Source organism: Myxine glutinosa, chromosome 4 (assembly GCF_964187855.1).
Source record: "Myxine glutinosa chromosome 4, kmMyxGlut1.1, whole genome shotgun sequence".
NCBI lineage: Eukaryota > Metazoa > Chordata > Myxini > Myxiniformes > Myxinidae > Myxine > Myxine glutinosa.
Genome location: NC_136264.1, coordinates 126,599,641 through 126,619,616, shown reverse-complemented (window position 1 = coordinate 126,619,616; position 19,976 = coordinate 126,599,641). Strand labels below are relative to the sequence as shown.

Below are 19,976 nucleotides of genomic sequence, written 5' to 3'. Positions count from 1 at the left end.
CGGAGGGTGGCCCGGAGCGCGGCCTTCAATGAGCGGTGAAATCGCTCACACAGGCCGTTAGCCTGGGGGTGGTAGGCCGTGGTTCGGTGCAGCCGGACCCCGAGCCCCTGCGCAACCGCCCCCCAGAGCTCCGAGGTGAACTGGGGGCCGCGGTCGGATGAGATGTCTGAGGGGGCGCCGAACCGGGCGACCCAGGTGGCGATGAAAGCCTGCGCGACATTGGCCGCCGTTGTCGACGCCAAGGGCACGGCCTCCGGCCACCGGGTGGTGCGGTCCACCATGGTGAGGACGTAGGTGAAACCCCGCGAGGGGGGCAGAGGTCCCACCAGGTCCACGTGGACGTGGTCAAACCGGCGTTCCGGCACCGTGAACGGGGCCAACGGGGCCTGGGTGTGCCGGTGCACCTTGGCGCGCTGGCACGCGAGGCACGTCCTGGCCCAGCCGCGGACGGCCTTCCGGAGGCCATGCCAGACGAACTTGTCGGCGATCAGCCTTTGGGAGGCCCTCGCGCCCGGGTGGGACAGGCCGTGGATGGCGTCAAACACCTGGCGCTGCCAGCCCGCGGGCACGATGGGGCGAGGACGCCCGAGGGAGACGTCGCACAAGAGGGCCGCGCCCGCGCCGTCGAACGGCACCTCGGTGACGCGGAGGCCCGTGACGGCGGTCCGCAAGGCCTGGACGTCGGGGTCAGCGGCCTGGTCCGCTGCCATCCGGGCATAGTCGATGCTGAGGTGGACTGCGTGGGCGACGGCCCGGGAAAGGCAATCCGCCACCGGGTTGTCCTTCCCCGCGACGTGCTGGATGTCCGTCGTGTACTCGGACACGGCCGAGAGGTGACGCTGCTGCCGGGCCGACCACGGCTCGGTGACCTTGCCCATCGCGAAGATCAGCGGCTTGTGGTCGACGAAGGCAGTGAACGCACGGCCCTCGAGCAGATGGCGGAAGTGCCTGACCGCCAAGTGAAGTCCGAGCAACTCGCGGTCGAAGGTACTGTAACGGCGTTCGGGCGGGCGAAGCTGCCGGCTAAAGAACGCCAGCGGTTGCCAAGCTCCACGCACCCATTGCTCGTGCACCGCGCCCACCGCGTAGTCCGAGGCATCGGTGGTGAGGGCGATCGGTGCATCGGGCGCCGGGTGCGCGAGCATGGTGGCGTTAGCCAAGGCGAGCTTCGCGCCCGTGAACGCCGTGTCCATCTGCTCGGTCCAGGTAACGTCGCCTTTGCCCGGCTTACCTCGGAGAGCTTCGTGCAGGGGGCGCAGGAGCTGGGCGATACGGGGCAGGAACCGATGGTAAAAGTTCACCATGCCCAGGAACTCCTGCAGCCCTCTGATCGTGCGGGGGCGCGGAAACCCCTTCACCGCCTCCACCTTGGCCGGCAGGGGGACGGCTCCGTGCCTGGTGACACGGTGCCCCAGAAAATCGATTGTGGCGGCGCCGAACCGGCACTTTGCGGGGTTCACAATCAGTCCATGCTGGCCCAGGCGTTCGAAAAGCGTGCGGAGGTGGCGTAGGTGCTCTTCGCGGGACGCGCTGGCGACGAGGATATCGTCCAGGTAGACGTAGACAAAATCCAAGTCGCGCAGGAAGCTGTCCATCAGTCGCTGGAACGCCTGAGCCGCATTCTTCAGACCGAAGGGCATGCGCAGGAACTCGAAGAGTCCGAATGGCGTGATGACCGCCGTCTTCGGGACGTCCTCCGGCCTGACGGGGACCTGATGGTAGCCGCGTATGAGGTCCACCTTCGAGAAGAAGGACCTGCCCGCCAAACGGGCGGAAAAGTCCTGAATGTGGGGGACGGGGTAGCGGTCGGGAGTCGTGGCGTCATTGAGACGGCGATAGTCCCCGCACGGTCGCCATCCCCCGCCGGGCTTCGGCACGATGTGCAGCGGCGACGCCCAAGCGCTCTCTGAGCGCCGAACGATGCCGAGTCGCTCCAGGGTAGCGAACTCCGCTCTTGCCACCGCCAGCTTCGTCGGCTCGAGGCGGCGTGCCCGGGCGTAGACCGGTGGCCCGACGGTGGGGATGTGATGGGCCACCCCGTGCTTGACGGCCCCCGCCGAGAAGGTGGGCCGCGTGAGGGCCGGGAAGCCGGCGAGGAGGCGGGTGAATGCGTCCGCTGCCGGAAGCGTACAGACCAACGTGGCCGGAACCGAATCGTTCGGCAAGCCACTTGGCAAGCCGCTCGTTGAGCTAGGCAACGCACAGGCGAGCGAGCTGAACGTCTCGGCCTGGACAAGACGTCTGCGCTTGACGTCGACCAGGAGCCCATTAGCGCACAGGAAGTCCGCGCCAAGCAGTGCCATGGGCACGTCGGCGGTGACGAACGTCCATCGGAAAACCTGCCCTCCAAACCGCAGAGAGAGGCAGCGTTTTCCGTACGTACGGATGGGCGTCCCGTTCGCGGCAAGCAGCGCGGGGCCCCCACCCGCGGCGTGCTTGTCTGACGTGCCGGCGGGAATGACACTCACCTGCGCTCCCGTGTCGCACAGGTAACGGCGCCCGGAGAAGGTGTCCGTTATGAACAGCAGGCTGCTCGAACGGCCGGCGCTCATCGCCACTATTGAGCGCCGGCCCGGGCGTTTCCCGACCCGTTGAAGGAGCACGGCGGATGACACCGCCGAGCTTCGTGGCCGAACTTGGCGTGGAACCAGCACCAGGTGGTGGAGCTGGAGGAGCGCGGCTGGCTCCGCCAGGCCGGTGGAGTTGGCGGGTTTCCCCGCGGTGGCGGTTTTCGCCGCGGCGGTGGGCGGGGCGTGGCGGCGTTCACGAGGTGCGTATCAGCATGCTGTGTATGCTGTAGAAGCTGATGCTGTGGAACATGCTGCTGAACATCAGCGTCGAGGGCCGTGACGGCCACGCCGACGCTCGCCCGCGTGTCCGAAGCGGCGAAGTACTTGTCCGCCTCGGCCGCCAATGCTCGGGGTTCCGTTAGCCCGGTCCCGGCCAACGCGAGGCGAACCTGCGCTGGAAGTTGGCGACGGAAAAGCGCCTGGAATAGCGAACCGGGGGCTTCGTCGCCCAACAGTGACAGCATATGGTCCATTCGGACCAACGGGCACGTCTCACCGAGCTCGGGGAGATCCAGGAGGCGGTCGGCCCGTGCGTCGTCCGTGAGGCCGAACGTGGCTAGGAGTAGCCGCTTGAGTGCCTCGTACTTGTGGCCTTTCGGTGGGTGGCGAAGGACAGACACAACTCGAGCGGCCGTGCCGGGCCCGAGGGAGGCGACGACGTGGCAATAGCGCGTGTCATCGCCGGTGAGGCGCCGAAGCTGAAATTGGGCTTCGGCCTGGACGAACCAGACTTCGGCCTGAGCCTCCCAAAATTCCGGAAGTTTGACGAAGTCGGCCATGGCGATGGCGTCGCGTGTGGAAGGATCGCTCCGGCAGATCCAACGTCGAGGGTCACCAGTAAAGCGCGGCGTTACGCGCGCTGCTTGTGAGCAAGGAGGAAGCGGACAAGCGGTAACATATAAACGTCTTTATTGTAAGAGCACACTGTAACACTGAACTGCTCCGGGCTGGGCGCCCGGTGTATATCATGAGGCCACGCCTACCCCTCGGGCGTGGCCACCGCCCACTTGGTGCGTGGAATGATGTCACCACGCCAGTGGGCTTTTGTGTCCGCCACAACCCCATCATTTCCCTATAGTTTGACCCCAATTCAATACAGAAAAGCAAAAAAATAAAAAATAAAAAATAAAATAAAATAAAATTAGCACCAAAATCCTACGGGAGCTCGTTTTAAGAACACTTCATACCACACACACTATCTATCGTATGACTATGAGTATGATACTCACCGGGTCTTTAGCAATGAGGTGGTCGTACCGTCCAATGCCGTGCGTAGGCCGTGAACGGTGTAAACGGGCTGGGGTCGTCAAAGGTTGAGCTCCACGGAGTACCAGAGCAGACACCTGCAGCGCAGGTAACACGTATCATCGACTACCGTAATTTTACTCCACCACAACACACATCCACTAATCTAGGGAAACACAAGCATAATAATAATAGACAGCTCACCGTGCCGAAAAGAGCCGCCATTGCGCCCCGAGCGCTTCGAGAACACGATATGTCACTCAGAGCAGCAGAAAACCTCGATTGGTAAACAAAACGGCAGAACTAGTGAATATAATCGATGAGTATTGATATTACATTAACGCATAAACGTATGAGGAAGAAGAATCCCAACAAATTATGTATCTCCTACTTCGGCGCTGTACTTTCGCTACTCGTATCGTGTCATTAATCAGTCGATTCCACTTAAACTGCTTAGCGCCATTAACGGATGAAGAAGAATCCCAACGACATATGTATTTCCTACTTCGGCTCTGCACTTTCGCTACTCGGATCAAGAGATTCCACGTGTGTACGTATTAAGTGTACGGCTGAAGATACATCGTGCACGTATTCATCGCAACAAATAACGCGGTAAAGAAATGTTGGAATGCACGAATCTATTGGGATTTGTTTCCTCAGACATGACAGTTTCACGTGTAGAATCGGCAAGAGATGTCACACTATTAATGCAGGTCAACACGGAACATGGTTGTGGTTACTAAGTCAACCCATAAAGTGCTGGATTTACTGGTTAGTATGCTAGAAATGCTTTTTGGCATCGGCTTTTCTGCAGGAATTAGAAGCAAGGTTTCATACGTTACCCCGGGTATTAGTTTGGGGTGACGTCGGTTAAACGTCATTGGCATCCAAATGGTGGATAGGACACGCCCATAAAATGCCCATATTTGGTATGGCCACGATCGGGCGCTGGTCCGTTCATGCTCTGTATCCAGATCCAGGGGGAGTGAATTATGCAAATACGTGGTTAGTACTATAATAGGTGCAATGGACGAGTCTCGAAAATGACCTTTTAAATTATTGAGGTTGCGATTTGGATTAAACGGTGAACGAAAAGGACTGAATACAAAATCAAGACGAAAAACAGGAAGCCAACATGAGGACAGAAGAACGAGAATGATTAAATGAGAATAAAGATTGAAGCTGCGGAACGTAGAAAGAAGGAGGGAACGATTGATTCGACGAATGGTCACGTGGCCCGGCAAGACCAGGGAGCGAGGCTCTGACGTCACAGTCTGTGCTTCTGCGGCAGAGCAAGGGAGCGGCGAGCGATATAATAATATAATAATAAAATAATACAATTCATAACCCCTTTTTCGACATAACCCCCGCTATTCCTGCTGTACTCGGTACCGGCAACTTGTCCCTGATCGCCCGGAGGTGCAACTGCAAGGATCGTGCACCAGGTTGCAAGGATGACTGCAAACAACGACTTTGGGAATCCGCTTCGGAAATTCAAATTGGTGTTTCTCGGCGAGCAGAGCGGTGAGTCCGCGACACGTACACGTACACGTACATTGTAATCGTGTGTACGTACATAATCATTATAATGTGCACATAGCGGACGATTTTCCTGACGTCATATAGTGATCATGATGTATATGTGTGTGTATGTATATAATATATATGTACGAGGTCAGTAGGTCTTGGTTGGTGATTTCAGTGGTCTCGCCATCTCGAGTTGGGGGGGTGGGGGGTGGATGCCTGCAGCTAAGGGCGTCTCCCGGTTGCTCATGGCTCCTCTGCATCCATCCCTATTAAAGATGCATGCTGGACAAAGTGGCACTGTACCTTCGTTAATATCTACCTTCTCCGCACCATGATTAATTTAAAGGCCTTTTTAAAGCATGGTTATTCGGTACCTGTACCTGGTACACCATTTCAGGACTCAAGGTAAAGTCTCTGGTATATCAGGTAGGAACGACGGTGGCTTTATAAGGATACTTGCCTGAGCTCGTAGCACAGCCCAAAACAGCAAGCAGGTAGTGGATGACGACACAGAATGAATCCCTATAATTTATGCGATGGAAAAATTCCCCATTAAACCTGGCACTGGCAGGTAGACGAGAGCACAAGGTGGAATTTAAATGCTCCTGTCCACCCACGACGTTCCCTCTATTTTATTTGCAGTCTCCAACTTATGCATTCTGCCCCCCCTCCCACCCCCTCTCCCCCCTCCTACCCCGCCCCACCCCTCCTCCTTCTTTTGATGTATTTGTTCATCATATACCTAAAATTGTACTGTGTATGACAATGTTTTCAAGCTGTCATCTACTGTGTAGATACAACAAAAAAATTTTTATCCCAAATAAACGAGAACAGATGTCACTGTAAAGATTGCATTGAGTGGATGATGATGTCATTGGCAGTGAAATCTTTAAAATCGACGTAAACCACAATTTGGACGACCAAGGTGTTTTCCCACATTTCAACAAAACTTGTAGGCAACAACTTTCTGTAAAGGATCAAGCAAGTTTTCAAGCTTAAATAAAATTTCTCTCATTATTGACAATGTGGCATTTGATGTGGTGGTGGTTGGTATGCAGCCCGTAGCTGCTGGTTGCATCATTTTCTGGTGGTGCAGCTGAGCCGCTGATGCAGTGCCTCCCATTACCAGTCAGCTGGTACTCATTTCACCGACCTCGGAAGGATGACAGGTCGAGTGAACCCACCTGGTGTCAATTCAATGGCACGACAGGGCCGCGAGCTTAGGACCGTGTGGTCTCAAGCCAGCCACCTTAACCGTCAAGCCAAAACCAGGTTTATCATTTGACGTCATTATTTGTTTTACTATATATACGATATAATGTTTTTTCACTTTAATCAAAGCGTGGATAATTGATTGTTTTGCAACCAATATTATCAGAAATATCTGTTCGATCAACTTCATGTTCATAATATTCACTGAAAAGATTCCTCTGTCCTCTTTTGCCAATTCAGATCTCCTAACAATTCTCTTCTCTCTCTCTCTCTCAGTTGGTAAAACCTCCCTCATCACCAGATTCATGTATGACAGCTTTGACAATACATATCAGGTATGCAAGTCTGGAGTTGTATGTTTTTAATGGGGTAGCTTGTGTTGTTGGTAAATATCAATAATCATTTGCTTGACATCTCAGTTGTGATGAGCAATGTTGCAAAAAAACTTCTCCTCTTTATCATTTTAAGGGAAAGTATAGTAAATGTAATATGACTATTGATTTGACACATACTGACACTCTTTCTGCCAAAATGGATGTCATTCATTCTTGATCAGGTTGTCCATATTTATTTTGGGTGGACTTTTTTGATCTTAACATTTTTCATCACTGGTTTTCTTCATACTCTTCCACACAGGCCACTATTGGCATTGACTTCCTCTCCAAAACCATGTACCTGGAGGACCGGACTGTGAGTATCGTATTGATTATGGTTTGGCAGATAATCAGTAGTTTGTGCTAACAATATACCTGAAGAGTGAATTTGACCACCTTCTTCTTCTGCTTCTTGAGAAACGAAACAAAACCGGTCTATATCGTTTGTGCACCATTTCTCTTATTTTCCTCTTCGATCATCAATCTCCATGTATGAATCTTCCGGACCCACGCAGGTTCGGTTGCAACTTTGGGACACGGCGGGGCAGGAGCGCTTCCGCTCGCTCATTCCCAGCTATATTCGTGACTCCACCGTTGCTGTGGTCGTCTATGACATCACCAGTGAGACCATAAGCGTTTTGACCTCTTATGCTTCCCGTGAACTCTTACTTGAATTGAACATCCATATTTTCTCATTCATGTACGGAAGGTACCAATCATTCATTCTACCTGTGCTACATAAACTGTCATTTGCAGATGTGAACTCATTCCAGCAAACTGCCAAGTGGATTGACGATGTGCGGACCGAGCGTGGCAGCGATGTCATAATCATGCTTGTTGGGAATAAGACGGATCTTGCTGACAAGAGGTATCTTTTGTTGTCTAAGGATTAGATATATTGCCTCATTTTCAAGTGTAAGTAAAACTTTCAGCTACACGTTTTCCTTAACCTGCTGGTTTTGGTAAATGTTGATTCTTGACCTTCTTTGCAGGCAGATTGCTACGGAGGAGGGTGAGCAGCGTGCACGTGAGCTGAGCGTCATGTTTATTGAGACAAGTGCTAAGACCGGATACAATGTCAAGCAGGTATTCTCCCCCTGCTCAAACAACAACAACAGGCATTTTAAGGCCATTTTCCCTGCAAGAGCGGGGGTTAGCCTTGCAGTCCCCATGACAATGTTCTCCATTCTGCCCTATTTTTCTGCATCTCCCCTTGTTAACCCCCTTGCCCGCATTTCTTCTTCGACCATCTTTAGCCAAGTCTTTCTCGGTCTTCCCCGTCCTCTACTTCCTTCTACATTCATTTCCATCACTCTTTTCAACCAGTCACTTTCATCCTTCCTCAACACATGACCAAACCATCTCAACCTGTTTCTCTTCACAGCATCCATCACAGGCTCTATTCCCATCATCTTTCGCAATTTATCATTTGTCTTCCTCTCTCTCAACGACACTCCACACATCCACCGAACCATTCGCATTTCCACCCTTTCCAGCCTTCGTTGCTGCTCTACGTTCATTACCCATGTCTCGCTCCCATAAATCATAACACTTCTCACACATGCAGCATACACCTTTCCCTTCAGCTTCAACAACACTCCCCTCCTCGTCAGCACGCCACTCAGTTCCCGAAACTTCTTCCATGCACATCTCACTCGAGCAACCGTTGCCGAGTCTGATCCACCTTCTCCATTCAGCATGTCTCCAAGGTAACAAAATGTTTTCACACCTTCCAGCTTCACGCCATCTCCAAGATCCAACTCAACATTTCCTGCATCTGCAGCTCCCTCTGTGCACACCTTACACTTGAATGTAGCTGCCACACTGGTTAATGACCCTCTCAGACCACTACATTTTTGATGAACCCACTCAGCTCACATTGTACATTGAATGGAATTCACTCCGACACCCTTCCTGCACACAGCACACGGCCACTTCCCAGTTCTTTCCACTTCCCCTGCTCATTATTTAAATAATTTGCTACCCTTTATATCTAGTATATTTGTTTTCAGTTCTTCAAAAAAAGTTTTCTTTATAAGATATGGTTTAACTGAAGCAATTGCATTACTATAGCTAAAAACTTGTTGTAGTTGCAAAGATCCATAATCCAAACTGAAGGCACTACCAAATAATGTAGCTTATTGGTAGGCAAGGCTCGGGTCCAACATTCTGACCACCTAATAGTCTTCATCCAGGACTGTACATGCATCCTGTGTCAGGTGTGATGTATCCTCCTAAGGAGGTGGAGTAATAACATAGCTACGTTTAGCAAATGCAGGGTATAAAGATGGTATCATTAAGGATGATTAATGGTCCACAGGGAATACATTTTTTAATATACACTACCGGCCATAAAAACATTGCCTCAAACAGGGAACCATGATTGTCATGGGGCCCGCAAGGCTAACCCCCGCTCTAGCAGGGAAAATGGCCTTAAAACGATCATTCATATTATTCATTCATTCATTCATGCAAGATTTTAATGCTCTGGAAAAGTCTCTCTTCCTTCGTGCAGACATCTCCAGATTGTGTTGCATGGTACCATAACCCACTGGTAGATAGAAAGCAGCTGTGTCACTTTCTGCTAATCTGGAAATGATTGCATTCAGGGTAAAGGAACTTCCTTCATCCCTGGAAAATATCAGTCTCATCCTGTTGCTCTAGAAGGATCATCAAAATAACTGACCTATCTATTTCCATGGTCAGCCACTGAAACATCTCGGCAGCCTTCTTGAACACCAAAGCCTCACCATCAGCCATGACCTCTCCTGACCATAGCGCAAAGCTGATCTCTTCAGAATGGCATCCTCCATCCTAATTATTTTCTTGAAAAATCAAAGCTACTCACAGTCTCCAAAGCGTATGTCCGGAGCTCAATGGAGTACTGCTCTCTAGTATGGGCTGGCACACCAGCATCGTATCTGTCTCTCCTGGACTCTGTCGAGTCTAAAGCTCTCAACATTATTGGAATATTCCACGCCGAGTCACATTGCTGTCACATCACAGGCAGGTATACTGCCTCTGCCCTCTGTCTTCTGACCCTCTCCAACAACAGCTTAGCAATACATGTGTTCTTCCAGTAACCCCTCCTGCTGAAACCTCTAAAATCCTGCTGACTGCACACCTCAATATTTTTCTTTCTCGTTTTTCCCATCTGTAGAACCGCCTTCGAGATTCTGTTACTCTCTTACCTCCAAGGCTTCAAGCAGGTGGTGTGCTGCCATCTAATGTCATCCCCCACAGTCTTTCTTACCACGAACCCCATTAACCTTTCATCATACAATCCTGTGACTTGCACTTTTAATTGTTTTCTCCCCACTTCTCTCTCCTCTCTCTTTTCCTGTTGGTTAATTCCCTTGCTTATTGTGTCCAACTGTTGCTGAACATCCCCACTGTCAGGTCATATCCTCCATCTTCTTGCTCTTCCATAAATGCCAATCTTGGTAGCAAATGGAAAGATTAATTTGGCAAATGGTATAGGCTGATGTAGTTCATGATGAGTTCAGTGGCACGATGCAAGCTACAAAAATTAATGGAGGAAAATGACATACTTTGGAGAGCAAAACCGGTGAAAAACTAGATGTCTACAATCACAAAGCAATCATGAAGAGTAAGCCTCAATCGGTGCCTGCAATCCAATGAGGGTCATATTCATATTTTATTTAGAAACCATATGACCTTGAACTCCAATATTTAAGGATAGAGTGTACATTAAGAAAATATGTCCCCATCTACAATATATCCATCAAACTCAACATCATGAAAATCGGAGGAAAGTTATTCAAGTTGTGATCAAAAAGGTGTTTTTTTGTTAATTTGGTCAGAATCCTCAAAAAGTAGGTCAAGGACACGAAACAACTATCGGGTGCACAACATCAATGGAGGTCCACTATTATGATGCAAGACCATCTTGGCAGGTCAAGCAGTCTTTGAGATTCCGCAGTGGCAAAATTGATCAGAACACCATTTGACCTTTTCCTTTAACCTGGAGGGGTGACTTGCTTTGGGCTATCTAGAGGGCAATTTCTTTCCGTTCAGACAAGCCTTAGTCGAGTTATGGTGAAAAATGTTAAAACGTCTATAATTTGGTCATGACCTTAATCATGAGGTCAAGGTCAAAATATGTAAATCCCACATATTTTGTATCCACATTATGGTTATACCTTGCACCACTTTGTATGGATTTGCTTTATTGCGAATTAATTATTCAATTTTTAATTACCTAAACAATAAAAATACATCGTGAGTCTGAAGTGTGGTGCTACGCACACAACTTGCTTGCCAAAGAGGTAGGCCACAACACGTTTGATAACCAAAAGAGTCTTTATTAAGAAAGCTCAAACTGCAGCACTGGGCGGGCTCGAGCTTGGAGCCCGCATATATGTGCCGGGGCCACGCCTAGTCCCTGGGCGTGGCCGATCGGTCGAGAGGCGGGGCATGCCTTCCAGTTCCCCGCCTGGACGTTCGCGCCACCTGCTGGTGCGTTGAATTCGTGTCCTCTTGCTTGTGTCCGCCACACGCGCCCACCCAGAATTCCCGCGCACCTGAAGGGTGAGTTTGCGGGGAAGCCGGATGACCCGGCCGAAACGCCCCCTGGCGTTGGGTGCCGGTCTGGGGGGTGGCGGGGCTGGGGGGTGCCGGGGGTCCGACCGCCAGGGGGCGGCCTCGACGCGGAGGAAGAGCTGCTGGCGGGGGTGCCGGGGGTCCGACCGCCGGGGGGCGTCCTCGACGCGGAGGCAGAGCCGCTGGCGGGGGGTGGTCCGGATTGAGGTGGGCCGGCTTGAGGCGGTCCACGGAAATGCGATCTGGGTCTGGGCCGATGTCGACCGTGAAAAATTTGTCCCCGGTCTCCAACACGCGGAAGAGCCCGTCATACGGGGGCCATAGCGGTGCCCGGTGGGCGTCGTGCCGGATGAACACGTACTTTGCCGTGCGAAGCTCCGGGGCAAAGTGGGAAGGCGGGCAACCGTGGTGTGCCGTTGGCACCGGGGCGAACCTCTGGGCGGTCTCCTGAAGGGCGGAGCGCTGTTGTGCCGCGGACCAAGGAGCCGTGGAGTCGGGGATAAATTCACCCGGTACCCGCAGTGGTTGCCCGAAGACCAGCTCCGCCGAGGACGCGCGCAGGTCGTCCTTGGGTGCCGTCCTGAGGCCCAGCAGGACCCAGGGGAGTCTGTCGACCCAGCCGCCGTCGCAGAGGCTGGCCCGGAGCGCGGCCTTCATGGAGCGATGAAAGCGCTCGCACAGGCCATTGACCTGGGGGTGGTAGGCCGTGGTGCGGTGTAGTTTCACCCCGAGCCCTTGCGCCACCGCGGCCCAGAGCTCCGAGGTGAACTGGGGGCCGCGGTCGGACGAGATGTCCGAGGGGGCACCGAACCGGGCAACCCAAGTGGCGATAAAGGCTTGCGCCACCTCAGCCGCAGACGTCGCCACCAATGGGACGGCCTCCGGCCACCGTGTGGTGCGGTCGACCATGGTGAGGAGGTGGGTGAACCCTCGCGAGGGGGGCAGAGGTCCCACCAAGTCGACGTGCACGTGGTCGAACCGCCGCTCGGGCACCGTGAACGGGGCCAACGGTGCCCGAGTGTGGCGGTGGACCTTTGCGCGCTGGCACGCGAGGCACGTCCTGGCCCAGTCGCGGACGTCCTTCTGGAGGCCATGCCAGACGAACTTTGCCCCGACGAGTTTCTGGGATGCCCTCGCGCCAGGGTGGGACAGGCCGTGGATGGCGTCGAACACCGGGTGCTGCCAGCCAGCGGGCATGATGGGGCGAGGCCGGCCGAGGGCGACGTCGCATAGGAGGGCCGTGCCCGCGACGTCGAACGGCACCTCGGTGACACGGAGGCCCGTGACGGCGGTCCACAAGGCCTGGACGCCGGGGTCGGCGGTCTGGGCCTCCGCCATCCGGGCATAGTCGACCCCGAGGTGGACCGCATGCACGAGTCACCGGGTTGTCCTTACCCGCCACGTGACGGATGTCCGTCGTGTACTCGGACACGGCAGAGAGGTGGCGCTGCTGCCGTGCCGACCATGGCTCGGCGACCTTGGCCATCGCGAACACAAGGGGCTTGTGGTCAACGAAGGCCGTGAACGGGCATCCCTCCAGCAGATGGCGGAAGTGTCGGACCGCCAGGTGGAGTCCGAGCAACTCACGGTCGAAGGTGCTGTTCCGGTGTTCGTGCGGGCGAAGCTGCCGGCTGAAAAACGCCAGCGGTTGCCAAGCACCACGCACCCATTGCTCGTGCACCGCGCCCACCGCGTAATCCGACGCGTCGGTGGTGAGGGCGATCGGTGCATCGGGCGCCAGGTGCGCCAGCATGGTGGCGTCGGCCAGAGCCAGCTTTGCGCCCGCGAACGCCGCAGCCATCGGCTCCGACCATGCGATGTCACCTTTGCCCGGCTTGCCCCGGAGGGCCTCGTGCAAGGGGCGGAGGAGCTGGGCGACATGGGGCACGAAGCGGTGGTAAAAGTTCACCATTCCCAGGAACTCCTGGAGCCCCTTGACCGTGCGGGGCCGCGGGAAATCCCTGACCGCCTCCACCTTGGCCGGTAATGGGACGGCCCCGTGCTCGGCGATGCGGTGCCCCAAGAAGTCGATGGTGGTGACACCGAAACGGCACTTGGCAGAGTTGATGATTAGGCCATGCTGGCCCAGGCGTTCGAACAGCGTGCGGAGGTGGAGCAGGTGGTCTTCCTGGGATGCGCTCACTACTAGGATGTCGTCCAGGTAGACGAACAGGAAAGGTAAGTCGCGCAAGACGCTATCCATAAGCCGCTGGAACGCCTGAGCCGCATTCTTCAACCCGAAGGGCATCCTCAGAAATTCGAAGAGGCCGAAAGGGGTGATGACGGCCGTCTTCGGGACGTCGACCGGTTGGACGGGGACCTGATGGTAGCCCCGGATGAGGTCCACCTTCGAAAACACGGTCGTGTTGGCCAACCGGGCGGAAAAGTCCTGAATGTGCGGGACCGGGTAGCGGTCGGGGGTGGTGGCATCGTTGAGCCAGCGGTAGTCCCCGCACGGCCGCCATCCCCCACCGGGCTTCGGCACGATGTGCAGCGGGGAAGCCCAAGCGCTGTTGGAGCGCCGTACGATCCCCAGCCGCTCCAGTATGGCGAACTCCGCTTTCGCCACGGCGAGCTCCGTGGGCTCGAGTCGGCGTGCCCGGACATAGACCGGCGGCCCGACCGTGGGGATGTGATGCTCCACCCCGTGTTTAACGGCCACCGCTGAAAAGGTGGGCCGCGTGAGGGCCGGGAAACTAGCGAGGAGGCGGGTAAAGTCGTCCGCTGCCAGAAGCGTGCAAACTAAACTCGCCGCGACGGAACCCTCCAGCAAGCCGCTTGGCAAGCCGCTCAGTGAGCCGCTCAACGAGCTGCTCAGCGAACAAGCGAGCGAGCTAAAGGTTTCGGCCTGGACGAGCCGTTTGTGCTTTACGTCGACCAACAACCCATTCGCACACAGGAAGTCTGCACCGAGCAATGCCATCGGCACGCTGGTGGTCACGAACGACCATTGAAAGCATTGCCCGCCGAACCGCAGGGAGAGGCAGCGCTTCCCGAACGTGCGGATGGGTGTACCGTTGGCGGCAAGCAACGCGGCCCCGGCCTGCGGTTCGCTTGTCAGACGTGTAGGCTGGGATGACGCTTACCTGCGCTCCTGTGTCGCAAAGGAAACGGTGCCCGGACAACGTGTCCGTGATGAATAGGAGGCTGCCGGAATGGCCGACGCTCAGGGCCGCTACCGAGCGCCGGCCAGGTCGTTTCCCGACTTGTCAAACGAGCACGGCGGGCAACACTTCCTAGCCTTGTGGCCGAACCTGGCGTGGTAAGAGCACCAGGCTGGCGGCGGCGGGGGCTTCGGCGGCTGCGGTTTTCTCGGCGGCGGTGGTGGTGGGCGGGGCGCAGCAGCGGCCACGAGGGACGCAGCAGCATCAGCCTCGGGATCCACGACGGCCGCACCGTAACCTGACCGCGTGTCGCAAGCCGCGAAGAACTTGTCGGCCTCTACGGCCAGGGCGCGGGGTTCCTTTATTTTGGAACCAGCCAGCGCGAGGCGTACCTGTGCGGGTAGCTGGCGTAGGAAAAGCGCCCGGAATAAAAAATCCGGGGCTTGGTCACCCAGCAACGACAGCATATAATCCATCCGCACGGATGGTCGTGTGTCGCCGAGTTCGGGAAGGTCCAGGAGGCGGTCGGCCCGTTCGATCTCAGTGAGGCCGAACGTGGCGATGAGGAGACGTTTGATCGCCCCGTACTTGTGGTCGGCCGGCGGGTGCCGCAGGATGGGCACGACTCGGGCGGCAGTGCCGGGCCGGAGGGAGGCAACCACGTGGTAGTAACGGGTCTCGTCCGCCGTTATGCCTCGAAGCTGGAATTGCGCTTCGGCCTGCACGAACCACACATCGGCCTGTGCTTCCCAAAACTCTGGGAGTTTTACCGCGACAGCGTTGTTGGCCATGGCGCGTTCGGTGGTCAGCGACGGCTGAACCAATCGGGGGTCACCAGTGAAGTGTGGTGCTACGCACACAACTTGCTTGCCAAAGAGGTAGGCCACAACGCATTTGATAACCAAAAGAGTCTTTATTAAGAAAGCTCAAACTGCAGCACTGGGCGGGCTCTAGCTTGGAGCCCGCATATATGTGCCGGGGCCACGACTAGTCCCCTGGCGTGGCCGATCGGTCGATAGGCGGGGCATGCCTTCCAGTTCCCCGCCTGGACGTTCGCGCCACCTGCTGGTGCGTTGAATTCGTGTCCTCTTGCTTGTGTCCGCCACAAGTCAAAATTTAAACGCACCGTGTCGACCACAAGCGTTGACATCTCTGGCAGCCAATCAGAGCGTGTATCTGAGTACGTATCCTCTCAACCAATCAGCATGCACGTTATTGTCTTCCAGCTCTGTGAACCACCGTATTGGTAATTTAGCCGAAAGCCTTTGGGAGCTATGCCGAATGTCAAGAAAAATTGTCAGTCTGGAGCTGAAATTGAAAGTGTTAAGGTGGATGGTGCCTTTGTTGGTGTCACTGCTGTTGGATGTGAAGTTGGTTTAAGGGAGACGTCTGTAAGGACAATTGTAAAGGACAAAGAAAAAAAAATTAAGCATCTAGTCATTTCATGACTCCTGTAGGTGCTGCAAAATGAATGAGGTTTAGGCGCAGTTTAATGCAGAAGATGGAAACACATTTATCCTCGTGGATTGAGGATATGAATGAGCATGCTATGCTTTTAAGCCAGGCATTATGGCTGAGGCTCTGAGTTTATATGATGAAGTAATAGAGCAGGAAGGCAAGGGATCTACCAAGGGGATGTTTATGGCCAGTCGAAGGTGGATTTAAGTGCTGCAGCAATTTGCATAACATTTGCATAACTGGTGAAGCTGCGATCGTCGACGACAGTTGAATTTCCGTCTAAGTTTTAGGCCCTTGTGGAAGTTTTACCCTCCACAATTAGTTTTTAAGGTGGATGGAATGGGGCTTTTTTGGAAGAGTATGCCGTCCCTCTCGTACGTTCAATTCCAAGGAAGAGTGACTTGCCTCTGGCTTCAAGGCAGCAAAAGACTGCCTGATATGCCTCCATACTGGCAATGCTACATGAAACTTGAAGTTAAAGCCCCTTCTCATGTACCATAATGAGATGCTCTGGGCTATGAATGGTTATACGAAAGATCATCTGCCTGTCATCTGGAAATCTAACTGAAAGGCCTTGGTGATGAATGAAAAATGTACAAAATCCATATATTTTAATTACTAATATTTATTCGTTTAATGACTGGTAAGTACATTAAAAAGTACATACTTTTTCCACATGCGAAATTTGCATTTATGTTTATTTAAATTATACAATGGACTATATGAAATGAATGAATGATCGTTTTAAGGCCATTTTCCCCGCTAGAGCGGGGGTTAGCCTTGCGGGCCCCATGACAATCATGGTTCCCTGTTTGAGGCAATGTTTTTATGGCCGGATGCCCTTCCTGACGCCAACCCTTGGTCACGCACTTACGATGCGCAGGGATATGGTGTACCTATTCTAAATCCGGGTACACACCGTGATCATTCATCCCAGCAAGCTGGTACTCAATTTGCCAACCTCGGAAGGATGACAGGCTGAGTCAACCCCCCTGGCGTTAATTCAGCGATCGACCGGGATTTGAACCCAGGATCCTAGGATCCCAAGCCAGCACCCTAACCGCTAAGCCAACACCAGTACTTACTTTTTCCACATGCGAAATTTGCATTTATGTTTATTTAAATTATACAATGGACTACAAAATGTAAATGTTTCATGATATTTGTTATATTATATCACCTTTATCTAACAATATTGTTGAAATGAAGATCAAATAGCTGTATGTTGAAATATGTTGAAAAAGTCAAAACTTTACATGGGGTGTACTTACTTTTTCACGTGAATGTATATATAATTATATATATATATATATATATAACCTTTTTAAAATCAGATAAAACCAACTTATGATGTAACTAACTTTTGGGTAGTCGGTTGTAGACAGCAACCGTCCAGGGTATTACTGCCGTTCGGACTTAGGAGCATTAAAGTGGTGCCCGGAACACTCTCCGTGACAGGATTGCTGGTCTTACTTTGTGGCTCACTCAAACTATAGCCATTGATGTCTGGGCTGGCTTTAATCTCTTTCTCACAAACAAACATCATACACTTTTTCTTACTCATTTTCACTCCTCACCATAACATTCTCTCTCTTTTATTTGTCTTTATGCAGTTCTTTTATTTAAGGCCTGGCCTCAATGAGGAATATATAAGCTGTGACTGGAGCCTTCAACATAAAAAAGAACTTACATGATTTAAAGGATTCAAAAATAATAATATTGAACTGATTTTAACAATAATTTCATCTCCTTTGTGAGTTGTTTTAACTCTTGGGTTTAAGCACATATGAGAGATGTGTTCTTGCCTTTTAAACTTCCAAATAAGCTTGTATAATGTGCTGCAATGTAGCTACAAAGCACCACCCAGATAGTCATGCCAATTTAATGGGGGCAGTTCGACAACCACGAGACAGGCATGTGTCTGCAACAGCAGCACTGTACATGAGGATCAGAATAATAATCCTGGAGATATAATCCTGGAGATATAATCCATTGCCCATAAGCTGCCATGCAACATTTTTTTCTAGGGAAAGAAATAAAGTACAGCCTTTTTTAACACAGACACTTCTATGAATCTTCCATATGGGCCTCAGTACGAGATTTAACAGTTACCCAGAATGCAATACTTCTTTGCAAAGTTCTGGTCTTGTAAATATTGTTGCGAATATGGAATTTGGCCTCCATATCCGCTTGTAAATATTCCCCTATTTCCCCAATACTCCCCAACTATCCCCAATCCCCCATTCCCTAGTCCCATTGTCTGTAAACAACACTCTGTAGAACCGACCTTCCCCTTTTTCCCCCATTAAATGTCGTGCCCAGGTCCACCGCATCTCACGTAGACAACTTTCGGACATCTTGCTAGTTATTCTTAGTCTATGTCAGTTAAGGACTCCTTTCCATTAATTCTGACTCTTCGTTGCACCAGAATGTGATTATATGGCACCAGTAGTGAGTTTAGGACCTTCCCATACCTCCTTCCATCTTCTTCCCCAAACAACAACAACAACAACAACTACAGCTACAACAACAACTACAACCACGGCACGCGGGGGGAGTGTGCGTCCTCCCACCAGCTCGGTTAGCCGCCATGACCATGCGCTCCACGGGGTTACCACGAAGGGGCTCCCTGTCAGCCCCTCGTCACGGGCGGAGCCGGTAACCCCCCCGCATGCACCCAATGAGAAGCAACGAGCCGAGGGCGTGTCACTCCCCGCCGGATATACGCAGCGACTTACCGGATGTGAGGTCAGATGCGCCCCGAGCTTGAGCCTTGAGAAGACAAGAGAGCCACCTCCGAGCGCTGAGAGACCTCCTGCATCTTTTGGGCCGCGCTATCCTGTCCCTGAGCACAAGGTGCACCTTGTGCTGGCCATCGAATACCCGCTTTCCTTGCCATCAATCCCCGTGTGAGTCAGCCTTTTGTCCCGTTTATCTGTCATCTGTTGGGGTTAATATAAGTGTGTCTAAGTGCCTGTCTTTCTATGATGTCCCTCTTGTTGTTGTAATCTAACCTTCCGCCTTAATATAATCTCCTCCGGAGGTCTTGAGAACCGTATCCCTGGTGTCGTGTCATTTTAATCCCAGCCGTGTGTCTTTTCCTTCATTGATCTAGCGTAGCGCGATTAGTCAACGTTCGGGTATAATCGGGTAACTTGTGCAGACGTGGTCATACCAAACCGCTCGGTAAATAACATCTAAGCCGCGTCTGTAACAATATGGAAGATAACGTAGAGGTTATCTGGTCGATAATATAATATCTATAATATTTATATATATATATATATATATATATATATATATTATCAGTACAAAGTTATGTAATATTTATGTCTGTCTATAACATCTATAACATTTATATATTCATTAATATAAACACAGACACAATGAGAACCATTCACATTATTATCTTCTAAATTCATAATAATACTTTTAGTATTTGTAGACAACTTAGTTCGATAATCTCTCATACATATAACTACATTTTCAATATTCTATTTTCTCACAATATTTTAAGGTCTTTGCTCGATTTTGTATTCTTTCCAAATGATTTCAGTCATTGATTAATATACCTCATTTATTTAGGAGAAAGATATAATCCATTGCCTTTTCTTGTTAATTTAACAAACTAGGGCATGCCCGTACTATATATAAGCTAGGACGTGCCCGTACGTGGGTGCCCGTTCCTTGCAAAAAAAAAAAAACTGCAAAAAAAAAAAAAACTGCAAAAAAAAAACAATGGTTTGGTCCATTCGCAACGACCACAGAACCCCCCCCCTCTATTTACATGAATGGTTTGGTCCATTCGCAAAGCCAAAGCGAACGACCACAGAACCCCCCCCCCCCCTCTATTTACATGAATGGTTTGGTCCATTCGCAAAGCCAAAGCGAACGACCACAGAACCCCCCCCCCCCTCTATTTA

At 52.1% G+C, this 19,976-nt stretch overlaps 2 protein-coding genes across 3 annotated transcripts in view; one reads left to right on the top strand and one right to left on the bottom strand.

Annotated features, from left to right (window-relative positions):
• The window catches only part of MRPL48 (mitochondrial ribosomal protein L48), a 37,401-nt gene extending 32,609 nt beyond the window's left edge, over positions 1–4,792 (bottom strand). The window contains exons 1-2 of one of the 2 annotated variants that reach the window (XM_068113349.2): positions 4,020–4,792; positions 3,800–3,913 (exon numbers count right to left, since the gene is read on the bottom strand). In XM_068113349.2, the coding sequence (XP_067969450.2) occupies positions 3,800–3,913; positions 4,020–4,040 (135 nt within the window). In that variant the 5' untranslated portion in view covers positions 4,041–4,792. The remainder of the gene's footprint in view (positions 1–3,799; positions 3,914–4,019) is intronic. The other variant, XM_068113348.2, reaches the window with a different exon arrangement.
• Positions 4,793–5,017: 225 nt separating this feature from the next.
• LOC137425188 (ras-related protein Rab-6B) overlaps positions 5,018–19,976 on the top strand; it is a 39,295-nt gene continuing 24,336 nt past the window's right edge. The window contains exons 1-6 of the mRNA XM_068113350.2: positions 5,018–5,339; positions 6,831–6,889; positions 7,191–7,244; positions 7,444–7,549; positions 7,685–7,796; positions 7,921–8,014. Of these exons, the coding sequence (XP_067969451.1) occupies positions 5,270–5,339; positions 6,831–6,889; positions 7,191–7,244; positions 7,444–7,549; positions 7,685–7,796; positions 7,921–8,014 (495 nt within the window). The 5' untranslated portion in view covers positions 5,018–5,269. The remainder of the gene's footprint in view (positions 5,340–6,830; positions 6,890–7,190; positions 7,245–7,443; positions 7,550–7,684; positions 7,797–7,920; positions 8,015–19,976) is intronic.